General features: G+C 33.5%; 1 protein-coding gene across 2 annotated transcripts; it reads left to right on the top strand.

Annotated features, from left to right (window-relative positions):
• Nucleotides 1-1,397: 1,397 nt before the first annotated feature.
• LOC148618602 (uncharacterized) lies at nt 1,398-15,709 on the top strand. Of its 2 annotated transcripts, none has more exons than XM_088577669.1 (8): nt 1,398-1,598; nt 9,365-9,430; nt 9,783-9,888; nt 10,511-10,626; nt 10,836-10,927; nt 11,480-11,565; nt 11,902-11,938; nt 13,745-15,709. In XM_088577669.1, the coding sequence occupies exons 1-8, from the start codon at nt 1,501-1,503 to the stop codon at nt 13,837-13,839; spliced, it is 696 nt and encodes a 231-aa protein (XP_088433795.1). In that variant the 5' UTR covers nt 1,398-1,500; the 3' UTR covers nt 13,840-15,709. The 2 variants fall into 2 exon arrangements, with proteins under 2 accessions (XP_088433795.1, XP_088433796.1); XM_088577670.1 differs by having other exon boundaries at nt 11,906-11,938.
• The last annotated feature ends 515 nt before the right edge of the window (nt 15,710-16,224 follow it).

Below are 16,224 nucleotides of genomic sequence, written 5' to 3' on the forward strand. Positions count from 1 at the left end.
TACAAAAATCAAAATTGATGACCATAAATATGACTCAAAAAATGTAATTGATGAGCCATCAATGGCTTTAACTAATATATTAACTACCACTGCTAATTAGTCATTAAAAAGACTCAAACCTTAAAATCCTAGAGAAGAAAACAAGAACTAGAAGTGGTATGATGAAGATCAATTAAAAATGTGATGTGACCTGCTAAACTATAGTAAGATATATATATATATATATACTAAGTTCCCAAATAACCCATTAGCTAAAGGTCATTATATTTATATATATTTTCCCTCATCTCTGTTAGACCTGACATCCCACATTTTCATACTATATTGTAGGGTGTTGTAAATCAGTTATATTCATGTAGATCTTTGTTATGTTTATAATGTAAGTTCAATGTAATGTGATGTTATAGTTTTAATATATGTAATATATCATGCCCTCACAGGCCCGTTCATATGAATAATAACAGCTCTTCTTCTTCTATATTACTTCAATAACTATAACTTGTAGTGCATGGGTTATTGTTGGATTTAAAAGATCATTAGAGCTTGTGTTGAAATGTTTTATTTGTACCAAATTTAGGCAAAGCTTTTCAAAGTGTAACCAATAATTTAAGTAGGTTCTGATAAATGTATATAAAAATATGTAGATTATCTGTCAGGCATATTTATAATGAGAGTATGTCAAAGAGACCACCCCAGCGGATGCAAATGTCAGTCCAAGGCCACCTGTTGGTCTTCAATGAACAATGAGGAATCTGCTCCTATATATACTCAAGTAACATAAAAATAAACTAAAGGTGAAAAGAAACAAGACATACAGAGGCCAGAAATTCCTGACTTGGGACATGCGCAAAAAAATGTGGTGGAATTAAAGTACTCTTGTGATCACAACCCCCTTAAAACGTGGCCACTATGGAAAAAATATTACACAATTAAACACACCTAAAATCAGTTCAAAAACGGTCTGAGTCCCTTGTTACAATGGAAATAAAGAAAATGAATATAAAAAACACAAATGTACAAACTAAGGACTACAGCAGTTAACCGACATGCCAGACCTAGTTTTAACTTACAAAAAGTTATGTCCCCATCATGTGTAAAATCAATCCTAATTCTTCTCATGTGGGGTTTGGAACCACAGTACACCAAAAGTCATACAGTAAGGACATAACCCATGCCATGCCTAAAAGTGCTTTTAAATATAGTTTTTTTAATTTCTGTGTAAAGACCTTATGAGCAAATCAATGTTAATACCAAATTATTGAAAAATCACATTGAAATACAATTTCTTGCATTTGTGGATAAGATGAATAATATGAAAGTTAAATGAACTCTTGGACATTCCTCATTGATGGGGATACGGAGTCGAAATTATTTTTATATTAGTGGGTTTGGCTTTAAATTGGAAAATATATATTACAGGTGATAGAAGATGAATGTAAAACAGGAACTGATCAACAGCTTCTGCCAATCAGTGACCTAAAACTTTTACTTGAAGATGATATGAGCAGCTCAAATCCTAGAGAGACAATTGTTGGCTACCCAACCTATCCCCTATATAGAGAAATTGGTAACATGCTCTACCAATGGCTTGAAAACAAGTATGTCTACCCATCCTTACTCTATAAATAAAATGTTATGTATATCTTTATTATTACCAAAGTCAATCTTGGCTATAGGTGCACATTTCATTTGAATTAAGTCATTTTCAATTATATGTATATAAGCACATACTTTGTGATAGAATAGCAGAAGGCATGCTTTTTAACTGGTGAGACACAAAAAAATTATCTTCAGCAGACATGTTGTCTATACAGAATCTGGTGATAGAGAATATGTGTGTCAAATCTTTTTAACATGATATCAGTGACCAAGTGTTCAAATTTACTCTCAAAATGGGATGGATCTGCACTTTTCCATGTTTCGGCTCCTGCGTATGGAGTGTTCATATCACAACTCATACGTTATGCCAGAGCTTGCCGAAACTACGCAGACATTTGTATTGCGCTAGAACTCTAACAAATAGGCTTCTGGAACAGGGTTATGTTGCTAAAAGATTGAAGTCATCACTACAGAAGTTTTATGGTCTTCATCATGAACTCATGGATCGTTATGATGTATCCATCAGCACCATGAAAACTGATTTATTCAACGGGTCATAGTTTTCCTTTCCTCGTTTGTCTACCCCGGACTTGACTTTTTCTGAGCAACTCGGCGGGTGTTTCTAGAAAAGCAGGACGCTTACCCTACCCAGTTTTTAGTGGAGTCCGAGTTGCTCATTTACTTTTGTTACTTTGTATGTATGATTTTAGTTACTTTATGGTCTTTGTTGTGTATGTCTGTTTTTCATGTCTGGTCTTTGTCCCTGGACTACATTCTTTTGATTACCGCTATAACCTTGGTTCCCTTTATTACTCTTTCAAATCAATGGTCTTCTTGAGGATAAGAAGAAGTCCTCAATAAAGTGATGAAGATTAAGATTTAGGAACGAGGTAAATAAGATTTCAAAACTCTTAGGTTAGGAAGAAAAGGGCAGAGAACTTGGACTACTACTACTTTGAAACCCTGCAATTGCTAAAACAATATTCTTAGGTTACAAATTTTCATTGTTTTCGTGTCAAACCACTATTTCAAGTTTTTGTTAAAAAACTTTGAGGTTCAACCAAAATACATGAACTTAAAATCCTTGTTAAAACTAACAAAATTTTGGCAAACCACAAAATTTGATACCAACTAATAAAATACTTACACAGTATTTACTTAGTGTCATGAATAGTTAAATAACTTGTAGAAAATAAGTATACATATACTCGGCAAGGGTAGAGGTTCGTCCCCTCCTCTTTTGTTGGAAAATTTTAATATTTTGTAGTTTAATTAAAAATGATCAATCAGTGGCCTGCAATAGAATATGTTTACCAACTTCACATACATATAAAACAGGATCTTCCAATGTAAGAAAATAAGTTAGACATCTAAACAATGTCTTGTACAAAGACATATATAACATGCTCTACAATACAATGGCTACAACACAAGTATGTCTACACTACCTGTATTGGTACCAAGAAAAATGTATGGCTACTAAAACAGTTTTATGTAGAGATTGATAACATGATGACTCATATCCTGGAACGGATCACATAATGGCCCACAATGTCTCAAGTACAAAGAATCAAAAGAACAGAATGACTGATCACAAGATGGACTAAAATATCGACAGTACCTCTCCTAACACTCTTTCGTCTACCCTGGAATTGACATTTTACCCTACTTGTGCACCTAGTCCATGCTCCAATGTTTCCACTATTTTTTTTTCTCATAAAGGGTAAAATAAAAATTTGAACAGGACAAATTTATTAATTCTTAATTGAATATGTATTTTTTTTCCACTTGAACTGACCAGATAGTTGTTTGAAGCATGAAAATTGGCCTCCAGCCTGTTCCTAATGAGAACACTGATTCTCCCAGTTTTTAATGGAGTCTGAGTTGCTCATTTACTATCGTTGCTTATTTCGGACGTATTATTTTGGTTATTTTTATGTATTGTGTGTATGTTTTCCCTGTCTGGTCTTTTCCCAGGATTACATTCTTTTGATTTTCGCTAGAATCTTGGTTCCCTTGTTAACTCTTACATACAGCTGTGATGGTAATGTTGCTTTAATTGCCACCAATGTCTTTAGCCAAGGCCGTTCCTTCATTGTTTTGTCCTTTAGATAGGTACACCCTGATGATTTGGTTCAAAGAGATGATCATTTATTGCTCGTTGGTGGTGGGTATCCAGCTATTCATGTCTATTCATTCACACATAGCGCGTACTGTACTCTTTCTGTCGCTTGGACCATCTTCTGGTCTGTTTTTCACCTACCTAGGTTTTCCTTCACTCCTGCAAAGAACCTTCTCCACACAGACTGTCCGGGAGAACCTCTGGAAGTGTCAAATTTAATGACAATGACTTTGTCCCTGGTGTCAACAACACCATATCTGCTTGGTCAGAGAGTTGTTGGAATTTTCTCAGGGAATGTCAGTCTTTGGTCATTTGATCTAATTCATAATTCCTTATCAGTGGACGCTTACCCTACCGGTGCACCTGGTCCATGCTCCCAGTTTTTAGTGGAGTCCGAGTGGCTCACTTGCTTTTGTTGCTTTGTGTTTATGATTTTAGCTACTTTGTGTTCTTTTTTTGTTTATGTCTGCTTTCCATGTTTGGTCTTTGTCCCTGGATTGCATTCATTTGATTACCGCTAAAACCTTGGTTCCCTTGATTACTCTTCCTTATCCAAAGTGTTTGCCATCATTATCACGTCAAGCATACCCTCTGTGTGATAATGCCATCTGGCTTGAAGGTAACTTGATGATGGTATTTCAAAATATATACCCAGATTATTGTATACAGGTCTGTTTCCTATGTTATCCATGCTCCCCAAACTCCAAATACCACTGAACTGGCTAGTCAGTTTTCTCCCGTATCTACCTACAGCCTCGATTCCAAATTTTAAATTGCATTCGCTCTTGTAAGGCTTATTTTGTAGCTGATATTATCTAAAAGGAGGAACATCACTAGATCGCCAGATCCCTTGATCTCGGTTTTTGCTTTATAGATGACGTGTTATCTTTAAACAATCATAGTTTTTTTTGGATTTTATACATCGCATCTACCACAACTAACTTCAGGAAAAGGTCACGACAGACACTGCGAATTCAACTTCATATCTTGACCTACACGTAGATGTAAAGGAAAACTATTAACCAAACTATACGACAAACGCGATTTTCATTTTGTTTTGCCAACTTTCCTTTCATTTGTGCCAACATCCCTTCAGCATCTGCGTATTGAATTTTCATATCACAACTCGTACGATATGCTAGGGCTTACCGTAACTACGCAGACTTTTAGAAAGGCATAGGGCGCTAAAACTCTGCCGGTGCACCTGGTCCATGCTCCCAATTTCAGTGGAGTCAGAGTTGCTCATTTACTTTTGCTACTTTGTATGTATTTTTGTTGTTTTTATGTTTTTTTGTTGTGTGTGTGTGTGTGTATTTCCCATGTCTGGTCTTTGTCCCTGGATTATATTCTTTTGATTTCCGATGGAATCTTGGTTCTCTTGATTATTCCTTTACACTTGCCGAAGACTTTTTGGTGATTTTTGAAAGTATTTACTATTATGTACAATGTATTTAGGTTATACGCTAGTGCATTTGTTCCGTTTCATCATACCCGTTGTTTTTCCAATTGATCACTTTCTCAGCACTTTCTACTGTTGTTGTTGCTCATGACCACTTCCTCCATGTTCGTACTTCCATTCATTTTCATCTCACCTGGTTAATTATAGAATCAATTAATATCATATTGTGAGAAGCCGTGCCTTTTTAGCTCACCTGGCCGAAGGCCAAGTGAGCTTATGTCATCACTTGGTGTCCGTCGTCTTCGTCGTCGTGGATACAATTTAAAAAAAAGCTTCTCCTCTGAAACTACTGGACTGACAGGTTTGAAACTTGGCATGATTGTTCCTTAGGGTGTTCTGCACAAAATGACCGTTGGGATTGTTGATCCATGAAAAAACATGGCCGCTGTTACTAAAAATAGAACATAGTGGTCAGATTGCAGTTTTTTACAAATAACTCAAAAACAATTGCCTTTAGCAAATTTATGGCATGGGTAATATTGTACAGCATCATGAGACGGACCTATGCCAATATTTTGAAAACGATTGGTCAACTGATGTAGGAGTTAAGGCCCCCGAAACAGTTTTTTTTATGTATTTTCGCATGTGCAACTTTGAAAATCTTCTCAAAATCCATTGCACAGAATTCAATGAAAGTTGACGTATATGTTCCTTAGGGTATCCCACACAAATTGACAGTTTAGATTGTTGATTCAAGAAAAAACATAGCCGCCATTACTAAAAATAGAACATAGGGGTAAGATGGCAGTTTTTTTTTTGCAAATGACTCAATAACCGTTGCCTTTACCAAATTTCTGGCATTGGGTAAAATTGGTAAGCATCACGAGAAGGACCTTTGCCGAAATTATCAAAATCATTCATTGACTAATGTAGGAGTTACGACCTCTGAAACCGTTTTTTGTGTTGTTTTTTTTTCACATGTACAACTCTGAAAATCTTCTCTGAAACCATTTAAGATCATTGAATGAAAATAAGCATAATAGTTCTTTAGTGTGTTGTGCTCAAAATGACTTGTGATTTTAAATCGATGAATAGATATGGCTGCCTGTACTAAAAATGGAACTTAAGGGTCATAAGACAGGTTTTTGAAAAAAATTCAAAAATTGTTGCCTTTAGCAAAATTCTGATTCAGGACATGAAAATGTTATGAAAAGCATTTCCTGCATTTAACAATTTAGTTGATTTTAACTTAGCATGTCTCATTCCTTAAGTTTTTCAAATAAGCATATGGTTAACCAGGTGAGCGATTCAGGCTCTCTTGAGCCTCTAGTTTATGTTTGTTGATGATTCTATCTTTCCTTTCTTTTGTTGAAACGGATACTTCATAAAGCATCAATGATCATGCTATTCATGGAAATGGAAGCTGTAAGAAACCATATTGGTAGATTCATGCTTCGAATTTCCTATAATGAAGCCATGTTTTTTTTCTCTTCTGAAATACTTGCTATTTTATTCCTTAGATGTTGTGTTGTCTCAAGTGATTTTTGGAACTATATGTCATTTCCCAATCAATGAGATTTCCAGTTATGGGCGGAATGTTCTTAACAAAGATAGTAAGCTTGAGAGCCTCTAATGCAATTACATCAACCTAGTTTGTATATGAGTATTTGTTATTTATATTGCTAGGTGTTTTAAACAGGGGGCAGTACAACCCGTCAACCCTACTGTGGTTCTGCCATGATGTTGTAAATCATTTTGTTGTAAAGCGTAACACACTGAAATAATTTTTATCTTCCATCTTAGGTGTTCAGATATATGGTTTTGTATTAGAGCTACATCTTTGGTAGGGCTGTTCCATAGCCATTTGTTAAGATCCAGCCATACTGCTGTTAGATGTTGATAGTTGACTTCTGCTCCATGTATGCATTGTGTTATTATGTTGATGTGTTCAATGTATCCGGAGAACCCAACTTCTTGTGTCTGTGCTGATGTGTCAATGTACTAGTTCTTTGTACGAATGATTCCATTCTTCTGGCTACTACTGAGAAGATTTTGTTCTTTTGTTTTCAATTGGAATATTTTTGGAACAGATTTAGCCTATCAGAGTTCTGCTCCTTTTGTATACAGCTCCACAAGCCTTCTGCCAACAAAATTCTTCCTTTCTCCATACAAATTGCAGTATATTTCATTGGTGTTTATGGATCTTTTGCATTTCTTAGAAACTTTCTTTGCTATCCGAGTCATCAGGGTCATCCACAGAACGTATAGATTCGGAGCTAGAAAATGTTAAAATGAAGCATTTCTTATTGTTTCCAAAAATAGCATGAACAAAATAGATCACTTTAAAATTGTGCCACTTGATATAATACTTTAAAAGGAATGAAATTTGTCAGAACATGGTAACATCGTACCTATCAGGCTAAATTCCCAGTAAGTGTGTACAGAATTTTACAATCACATTTACCACTATTAACGTTCAGGACAGCGGCAGCTGTCCGCAATCTTGACTTACACTAATATTTCTACAAAAACTACTTATACATGATGAACGCACTTGGCATTCCGTATCTTCAATATTCTATTTTAAGCAACGGACTTGTCAAACTCGAGTTCGGGACATGTTTGGTCTTTTTTGTTAGATTTCTATTTTCTGTACACGGAACGAACAATTTTAGAAAGACAATTGATGATGTTCTTCTGGTATGTGACCCTAGTTATTTGGTCAAAAATACTCACTTATCTTTACTTTTCTGGTCTTCTGGGGGGGGGGAGGGGGGGTCTCGGCATGATGTTCTTGATTTCATTACGAAGTAAAGGATATCAATAAGACAAAGCTTTCTGTTTTTAATGGAGACCGAGTTGCTCATTTGCTTTTGTTACTTTGTATGTAAGATGTTGGTTACTTTATGTTCTTTGTTGTGTATGTCTTTTTTCCGTGTCTGGTCTTTGTCCCTGGATTACGTTCTTTTGGTTGCCGCTATAACCTTGGTTCCCTTGATTACTCTTTCTCTTATAACAAATTTGAAGAGAACATATTTCTTCTGGTCAATTTAAAAAATACCAGAAGATGTTGTGTCCAAACTTTTGAAAGTAATTGACATCATATTTATTTGTATCAGATCAATCATTGTCGCAATTAAACAATTTATATTCTTCCTCACTCCGTTAGATACTACACAGGCAAATATTTCCTCGTGAAATTCATGTTAATCCAGCTTCACGTTAAATTTACGTGAACTTCACCTGAAATTAACGTGAGTTTCTTGTGAAATTCACTTAACACGAATTGCATGTGAACAATTCACGTGAATTTCACGTGAAAGCTTTATTCATCCGAATTTCATCTGTGACACCATTTATTTGCTCTATTCAAGTGTAAATCAGCTGAAATAATTTTGCCTATGTAGTAATCAAAACCCACAACCATAAACAGGAAAGCGAAATATAAGATAGTACACGAACTGGCAAAATCAAAGATAAACCGAAAAAAATAATAAACCACTACGTTGCTGACTTGGTTTATGTATATCAAAGTGTAGAGGAGGGTAAAACAGGTTTTATTGTGAGCCATAGAGCTTTGTTTACCCTGTCTCACTTTCACATATGATGACTAAAAATAATATAAATTTTAATATAAATTTTCGTCTTCACCACTTTACTAGAGAATTTGATTTAAGAACACCATAGACTGATATGTTCAGGCTTAGTCGATATTATCATTACAGAAATCGTACAGTCCTCGTTGCAATTTGATGTTTCTATCTTGCAGATGAAACCGATATCTTCAGTTAGATTTTAGGTCTTCCTAGATTGACACGCAACCGACCATGATACCGAATTTTATCGAAAGGATATCACTGGTGGAGCACCTTATGTCACTCACGTTTTTGCAATGGCTTTAGTTTTTAGTGCCGTCTTGTTTTTTGCTTTTCTACAGTTCTTGTTTTGTAATTGTATTTTATCTACATCGTTTATAGATAATCTCTCTTTCCTGTTTTTACGTTTTGGCTATGAACTTGGACTTTTATGCCTTTGAATTTCCCTTCTTTTTTGAATACTTTGGTATATATTCTTTCCGATATTTCATCTTCAGTGCTCAAATTATCCTACCCCACTGATCTTAACGTCTAGACGTTATTCTTTTTTGTATAGAAGTAAAAGTATGTTCTAAAATATCACAAATCGCTTTCTTACCAATGCATCCCTGCTTATTTCAAGTAGGAAGTTTCATTTTTCAATTATAGAGAATGTCCAGTAGTCAACTTACCGAAATATGATCTGTTGGATGAGAAAGTCTACGTGGAATCCAGGTAATTCTGTCATTTATAGAAATACAGTTAATCAGAGTGGTTTGCACTGTACACCTGCATTAGTGAAGACTTTAGAAGTTGAAACAAATAAGGAAATAGATTTAATACTTATGACCTAAATTACGTAAATTACGTAAATTACGGGAAATGGTCAATTATTTGGTCTTGATTTTGATTGGTATGTTGTGAAACAAAACGAAAGTACAAAACGAAAGCACTATAAAACTTTTAGGTGTCCTAGACCTTTTGTTTTCCACAAAATGAAATGATGATTTATTTGCTTGATAAACCAACCTGTATACACCTATGTATGAATTTAAATTAGTCAATGTTTATTAAATATATTTCACAGAGCAGCATCATTTGCCTCTGTAACACCGCTGTTGGATGGCATGGTGTCATTATGGGATCATTGGGGTGTTGAGGAAAGGAAATATAGGATCAGATATATACTCACAGTAAGTCTTACATGTAGGATTCAAGTGATAGACTTGGTTTCATATTGACTTTAATTTCTATTTGTCAAAAATGCTTTTTAAGTATGCTTTTTCTTACTGATCATATGTTCTTTAATGACACTGTCTGTTGTGATTATCAAACATAAAGCGTTCTACTTAATGTTCCAAAATTATTTGTATATTGCACAAACAATTTCCTGAATATACAGAAATGCATAATTCAGTGTGGCTTTATATGATCGAAAATTTGATGTGATTCAGAAAGGATTACACAAAAAGTGTTTTTTATAAAGTCGAGAAAATTCAGCAAATCTTCAAATGGACGCGTTTTTGTTTTGTGATGTGATTCAGTAAGGCTTACATCAATCTCAAATGTGTTTTTTTTTTATAAAATTGAGGAAGTTATGAAAATCTTCAAATGGACACGTTTATTGACTTAAAGTTGGTGTGAGGCTTCCTAAGAGAGTGTATTTTTAAAGTTGATGTGATTCAGTTACAATTATTCCAATGAGTACGTTCATTTTAATGTTAATGTGATTCAGAAAAGCTTCAAGTGAGAGTGTTAATGTAATTTTGAAATGCTTTGAATGCGAATGTTAATTATAAAATTGATGTTTTTTAGTTGTTAGGTAGGAGAGGAATTTTGGACCTTTTAGGAATGAGGAAAACTGTTGGGACTAAAGAAATATTTCCATGTTCCAGAAAAGTCCTAAAAGATTGCTTCACAGCTAAACACTCGTAAGTAAAAATACAATCAATAAGCGTCAGAGCATGTTTCAGTAGTTCCTGTTCTTTAAGTGGAGGAATAGGTAGAGAATTTGAAAATTAATATTTTGAATTGAAATTCGAGACCATAATTTTGAAACTTTCTGAAATTTGAAAAAAAAACTAATTGAAAACTTTTACACATAATGAATTATATTAATTTACTAATAAATGTATTGTAGACCTAACTCTCAGTTGTCTGTTGGAGCTAGAGCATTAGCAAAACACCATCACAGAGATTCCAGTTCTTCATGGTGGGGATCTTCTACAGGCAGTAAGTAAAACACAATATTTAGCAAGTATTAGCAATTTTCTTATATTTTACTGTCTGTTTGACTTTAATGGACTAAGTACAGTATACAGAATTCACCAAAATTAAGATTAAAATTTTTCTGATGAAAACCTTTGTTTTGCCTTAGTTGATTTTAACAAGGTTAGTGATTATAGTTTAACAGGAAGTGGTGTTATGACAACACTGATACTATGCTTTAATATCCCGTTCATTATACTATTACCTAATCATCTTCATTTTCTTATCTTATTCTTGCACAATCTCCTTTAAAATGCCTTTTCGCTGTAGAAGTACTTCCTCCTTATTTGATAAAACTTAATTTTATATTTTGTTCTCATCTTATAGTTGAGCAAATATTGTAAAACCTGTTTAACTGTTACCTGCCAAACGTTTGGAGAAACAGGTTGAATTAAGTGGTATGAAATTCAAGGATACATTTTGTGTGTGTGATTTCAACTCAGCATTATGTTTGGTGTTCATTGTAATACTATTATAACTTCATTTGTGCTTTTAATGTCTACTGTCTGTTTTTAGCGGAACTTGTAAAGAATGAACATGCACTCAACATAATGAACAAAATACTAGACAATGCTACCTGGATCAACACTCACTGGTTACCCGTAAGCTTATTGGCATATTTTTATTACTGGCGAGATAGTGGAATATTGTTTTGTTAATGATTTTAAGCTGGTTGTTATTAGATTGTAGTGGAACGATATAGTGCAATATTGTTTTGTTAATGATTTTAGAGCTGGTCGTTATTAAATTAGAGTGGAACGATATAGTGCAATATTGTTTTGTTATTGATTTTAGAGCTGCTTGTTATTAAATTGTTCAGTTGTATTGACAAAGTCTTAGAAGGTTGGAACTCTTGAAAAAAAATTTCATTGAAGCACACATTAAAAAGTCCTATGTTTTACTTTAAAATTTAAATGTATGATTGATTTGTTTTCAAGCAAGATATCATAATACTGGAAGCAAGACATTATGAAGGTAAGATACTGCTTAATTTCCTTCAACGGTTTTTAAGGACTAGGAATTATTTAATTGTGATTACTTTTATAACCCACACCTTTTCTTCAATACAATTATGATTCTCTGTATAGTTTATTATGTACTTTTCTATTGTTTTTGAATTTTGTTAATCAATTTTATACGACCACAAATACATGGTATGGAACCGTCGTTGTCATCTATAAACTACATGGGTTGTGGACCATTACTTAAGTATTAGTGTATTGATCCCGGTGGCATTATACCATACTGTTCCATTCCTTCAAAGGAAGGATAGCATCGATTTTTAGGGTTGTGGCTTAAATTGTTTTGGAATTAGGGTAAAATAGGACCAATACGCTTCAGTATTTTTTGCAGACACCTGAAACAAACATTTTCCGGACAATAACTTTGGTGAAAATATATGGTTCATTCTGAAATTGTACAACAGTGGTGTGCCAAAAGGAAAGCAAGAGTTGATTTTGGGGTTTGGACCTTAAACCGTTAAAAAAAGATTAAAAAGAGAGCACGAAAAAAACATTTTTCTGGCTTTTGGACAATAATTGGAGTGAAAGTGTATTGATCGCTTTGATATTGTGAAGGTGAAATTGTTCTGGGAGTTTTGACTTTAAACGTTTGAAAACATGACTGACATGGGGTAGTCGCTTGAACCACTTGGCAAAAAGGGGTCAGAAACAAACAAGTTTCCTTATGTTCGGACTAACTAGCGGAAATTAAAAGAATGCAATCAAGGGATCCAGTTTACAACTACATCATATTCTGTATATTCAATGGAATACCAAGAGACAAAACATTGTATAAACAATGTTAATTATCTATATTGAACAATATACCTGCTAAAATGCATAAGCCGTTATAATTTCCATATATAGGGTATATATCCTACATTAAATATGCACACTGAAATTCGTTAATTTTCAATATATTTTGTTTTGACTTTTTTAAGAGAAATTTCAAACCTTGTACGTAGTTCTAGAAAAAAAAACCAGTCAAACCAAGATGATTTTATGGAATGAATTTTTGTATGGATAAATAAAAATGAAGCTTAGACAAAGACACCGTCAACGCTCAAAAACATAACATTAAAGATAACAAATGAACTCATGAATGAAAGAGTACACATCACATTAAACTTCACATTAAACTTTACAAAATCAAATCATAAACGAATATCCATTGTAAATAGTCAATAAAGCGAGAACAATGTGTTATGATAGGCTAAAACATCGTTCATGTAATTTATCTGGGAAAAGGGAAATTTTGTGCTCATTTACACTTTTGAATATTATAACTATAGAACGTCTGAACTTCTGGACGTGCTTTTTCTATAAAAAATAAAAGATTATCGTAAAGATTAATAGTGTTTGAGCATTTGTTGTCACGTTGTCATTTTCTGTATGCTTTGAGGTCCCCTTTGATTGTCTTGTTTAATTTTAAATACTTTACTTCTTTTGTGCAAGTGAAAGTGTATTGATCGCTTTGATATTGTGAAGGTGAAAATGTTCTGGGAGTTTTGACTTTAAACGTTTGAAAACATGACTGACATGGGGTAGTCACTTGAACCACTTGGCAAAAAGGGGTCAGAAACAAACATAAGTTTCCTTATGTTCGGACTAACTAGCGGAAATTAAAAGAATGCAATCAAGGGATCCAGTTTACAACTACATCATATTCTGTATATTCAATGAATACCAAGAGACAAAACATTGTATAAATAATGTTAACTGTCTATATTGAACAATATACCTGCTAAAATGCATAAGCCGTTATAATTTCCATATATAGGGTATGGGGCGAGGTGGACGGCTGATGGATCATCTTTCAGGGGATTTCTAGAACCTCAGATGGAGGGAGGGCATGACGCTGGATGGAGGCATTGATATACTGGTTTATCTGTATGAGCAAGCATCTGTGATACTTATTCATCTTTGAGAAGATCGGATAAGTGCTAACCAGTGACAACATATTAACTTTTGAAATTTTTATTAAAAAACTGCGAGTGCCATAAATATTTGTGGAAAAATCAGAGGACTGCATGACGTCTGTAATGGTATCATTTGATTTTCTTGTTTATATATCAGTTTGTTTATAATGAAATTGCAGCTGATACATTTCTGTGTAAATTCCTTTTTTTGTACTATGTTGAAACCAGTATGGATCAAAAACATTTCAATGTCTATCTTTGTAATACCAGTAATAGTATAGTCACTTTGATTCTGTGGCGTGGTTAATACAGATCATGTCAGCTGCCATTTGCGGTTTAATATGTTTGTGAGTGTATGGTTATACCCACATAGCTCTTAATGTAAAAAATCAAATTTTGCACATATATATATATATATATATATATATATATATATATATATATATATATATATGCATAATCTGAAAGTATGAAAGACCCATGTCCGTGTGTAATTATCGAGGCACTTACCAAAGTTTTGTGCATTTCATATTTAAATATACAAATCTTATCTTTGTTGTGTCCCCTTGTTATATTAATATTATCATGTAACTGTGTTAGAATCCCGTATTATTGTGTTTTATATAGCATTTATTGACTGCATCTGATTACACCAGCTAAGTCTATTCGAGGAATTTGAAATTATATTTTAAAGTATCCATTGCCTACATTTTGGTGGACTTTAGGCTTCGGATATTTTGGACATATTGCGGAAATGAAATTTAGAATCAAAATATCTTTTGTTGTAGTGAGGTTTATGTCAAAGTTTCTTTTTCTGGACTTATCTTATTATATATTGCATTTATGAGACATTTATTTCATTTTGTATTTTCTGCGTTTGTTTGATAACTATAAGTTTTTAACTGTATTGCTTTCTAAAAATGTACCATGTTAGTTTTGCAGCTTTGATTTCGACATCCGATTTTAATGTAAGTAAAAGAATTATGGTGTAGTGAAAGGAAAAAAATTACAAGAAATTTAGGGCTGTTCAGAAATTATTTTTAGAAATTTAATTACACATTATAAAATTTATAAAATTAATATACACTCATGCATATACGTTTTATTGATGGCAGGTATTTTTGATCGCTCAATGACTTTTGTTGTCACCGACTCTGTAACCCTTCCTCAAATTAAAAAAGAAGTTAATATCATCGACGGTACAAATAAACTACATATAAATTCTCGTCTTAATTTAAGGAGAAGAGATAAAAAAAACTATTTAGAAGTGAAATGGCATGTATTGGTTCTAAGCATTATTAGGTTTCATTATCACCGTGCATATATAGGTATTTTTTTTTCAGGTTCTATCCTACATTAAATATGCACACTGAAATTCGTTTATTTTCAATATATTTTGTTTTGACTTTTTTAAGAGAAATTTCAAACCTTGTACGTAGTTCTAGAAAAAAAACCAGTCAAACCAAGATGATTTTATGGAATGAATTTTTGTATGGATAAATAAAAATGAAGCTTAGACAAAGACACCGTCAACGCTCAAAAACATAACATTAAAGATAACAAATGAACTCATGAATGAAAGAGTACACATCACATTAAACTTCACATTAAACTTTACAAAATCAAATCATAAACGAATATCCATTGTAAATAGTCAATAAAGCGAGAACAATGTGTTATGGTAGGCTAAAACATCGTTCATGTAATTTATCTGGGAAAAGGGAAATTTTGTGCTCATTTACACTTTTGAATATTATAACTATAGAACGTCTGAACTTCTGGACGTGCTTTTTCTATAAAAAATAAAAGATTATCGTAAAGATTAATAGTGTTTGAGTATTTGTTGTCACGTTGTCATTTTCTGTATGCTTTGAGGTCCCCTTTGATTGTCTTGTTTAATTTTAAATACTTTACTTCTTTTGTGCAAGTGAAAGTGTATTGATCGCTTTGATATTGTGAAGGTGAAAATGTTCTGGGAGTTTTGACTTCAAACGTTTGAAAACATGACTGACATGGGGTAGTCACTTGAACCACTTGGCAAAAAGGGGTCAGAAACAAACAAGTTTCCTTATGTTCGGACTAACTAGCGGAAATTAAAAGAATGCAATCAAGGGATCCAGTTTACAACTACATCATATTCTGTATATTCAATGAATACCAAGAGACAAAATATTGTATAAATAATGTTAACTGTCTATATTGAACAATATACCTGCTAAAATGCATAAGCCGTTATAATTTCCATATATAGGGTATGGGGCGAGGTGGACGGCTGATGGATCATCTTTCAGGGGATTTCTAGAACCTCAGATGGAGGGAGGGCATGACGCTGGATGGAGGC

This window comes from Perna viridis, chromosome 4 (assembly GCF_037379345.1).
Source record: "Perna viridis isolate PV_CMFRI_1.1 ecotype Kerala chromosome 4, ASM3737934v1, whole genome shotgun sequence".
Lineage (NCBI taxonomy): Eukaryota > Metazoa > Mollusca > Bivalvia > Mytilida > Mytilidae > Perna > Perna viridis.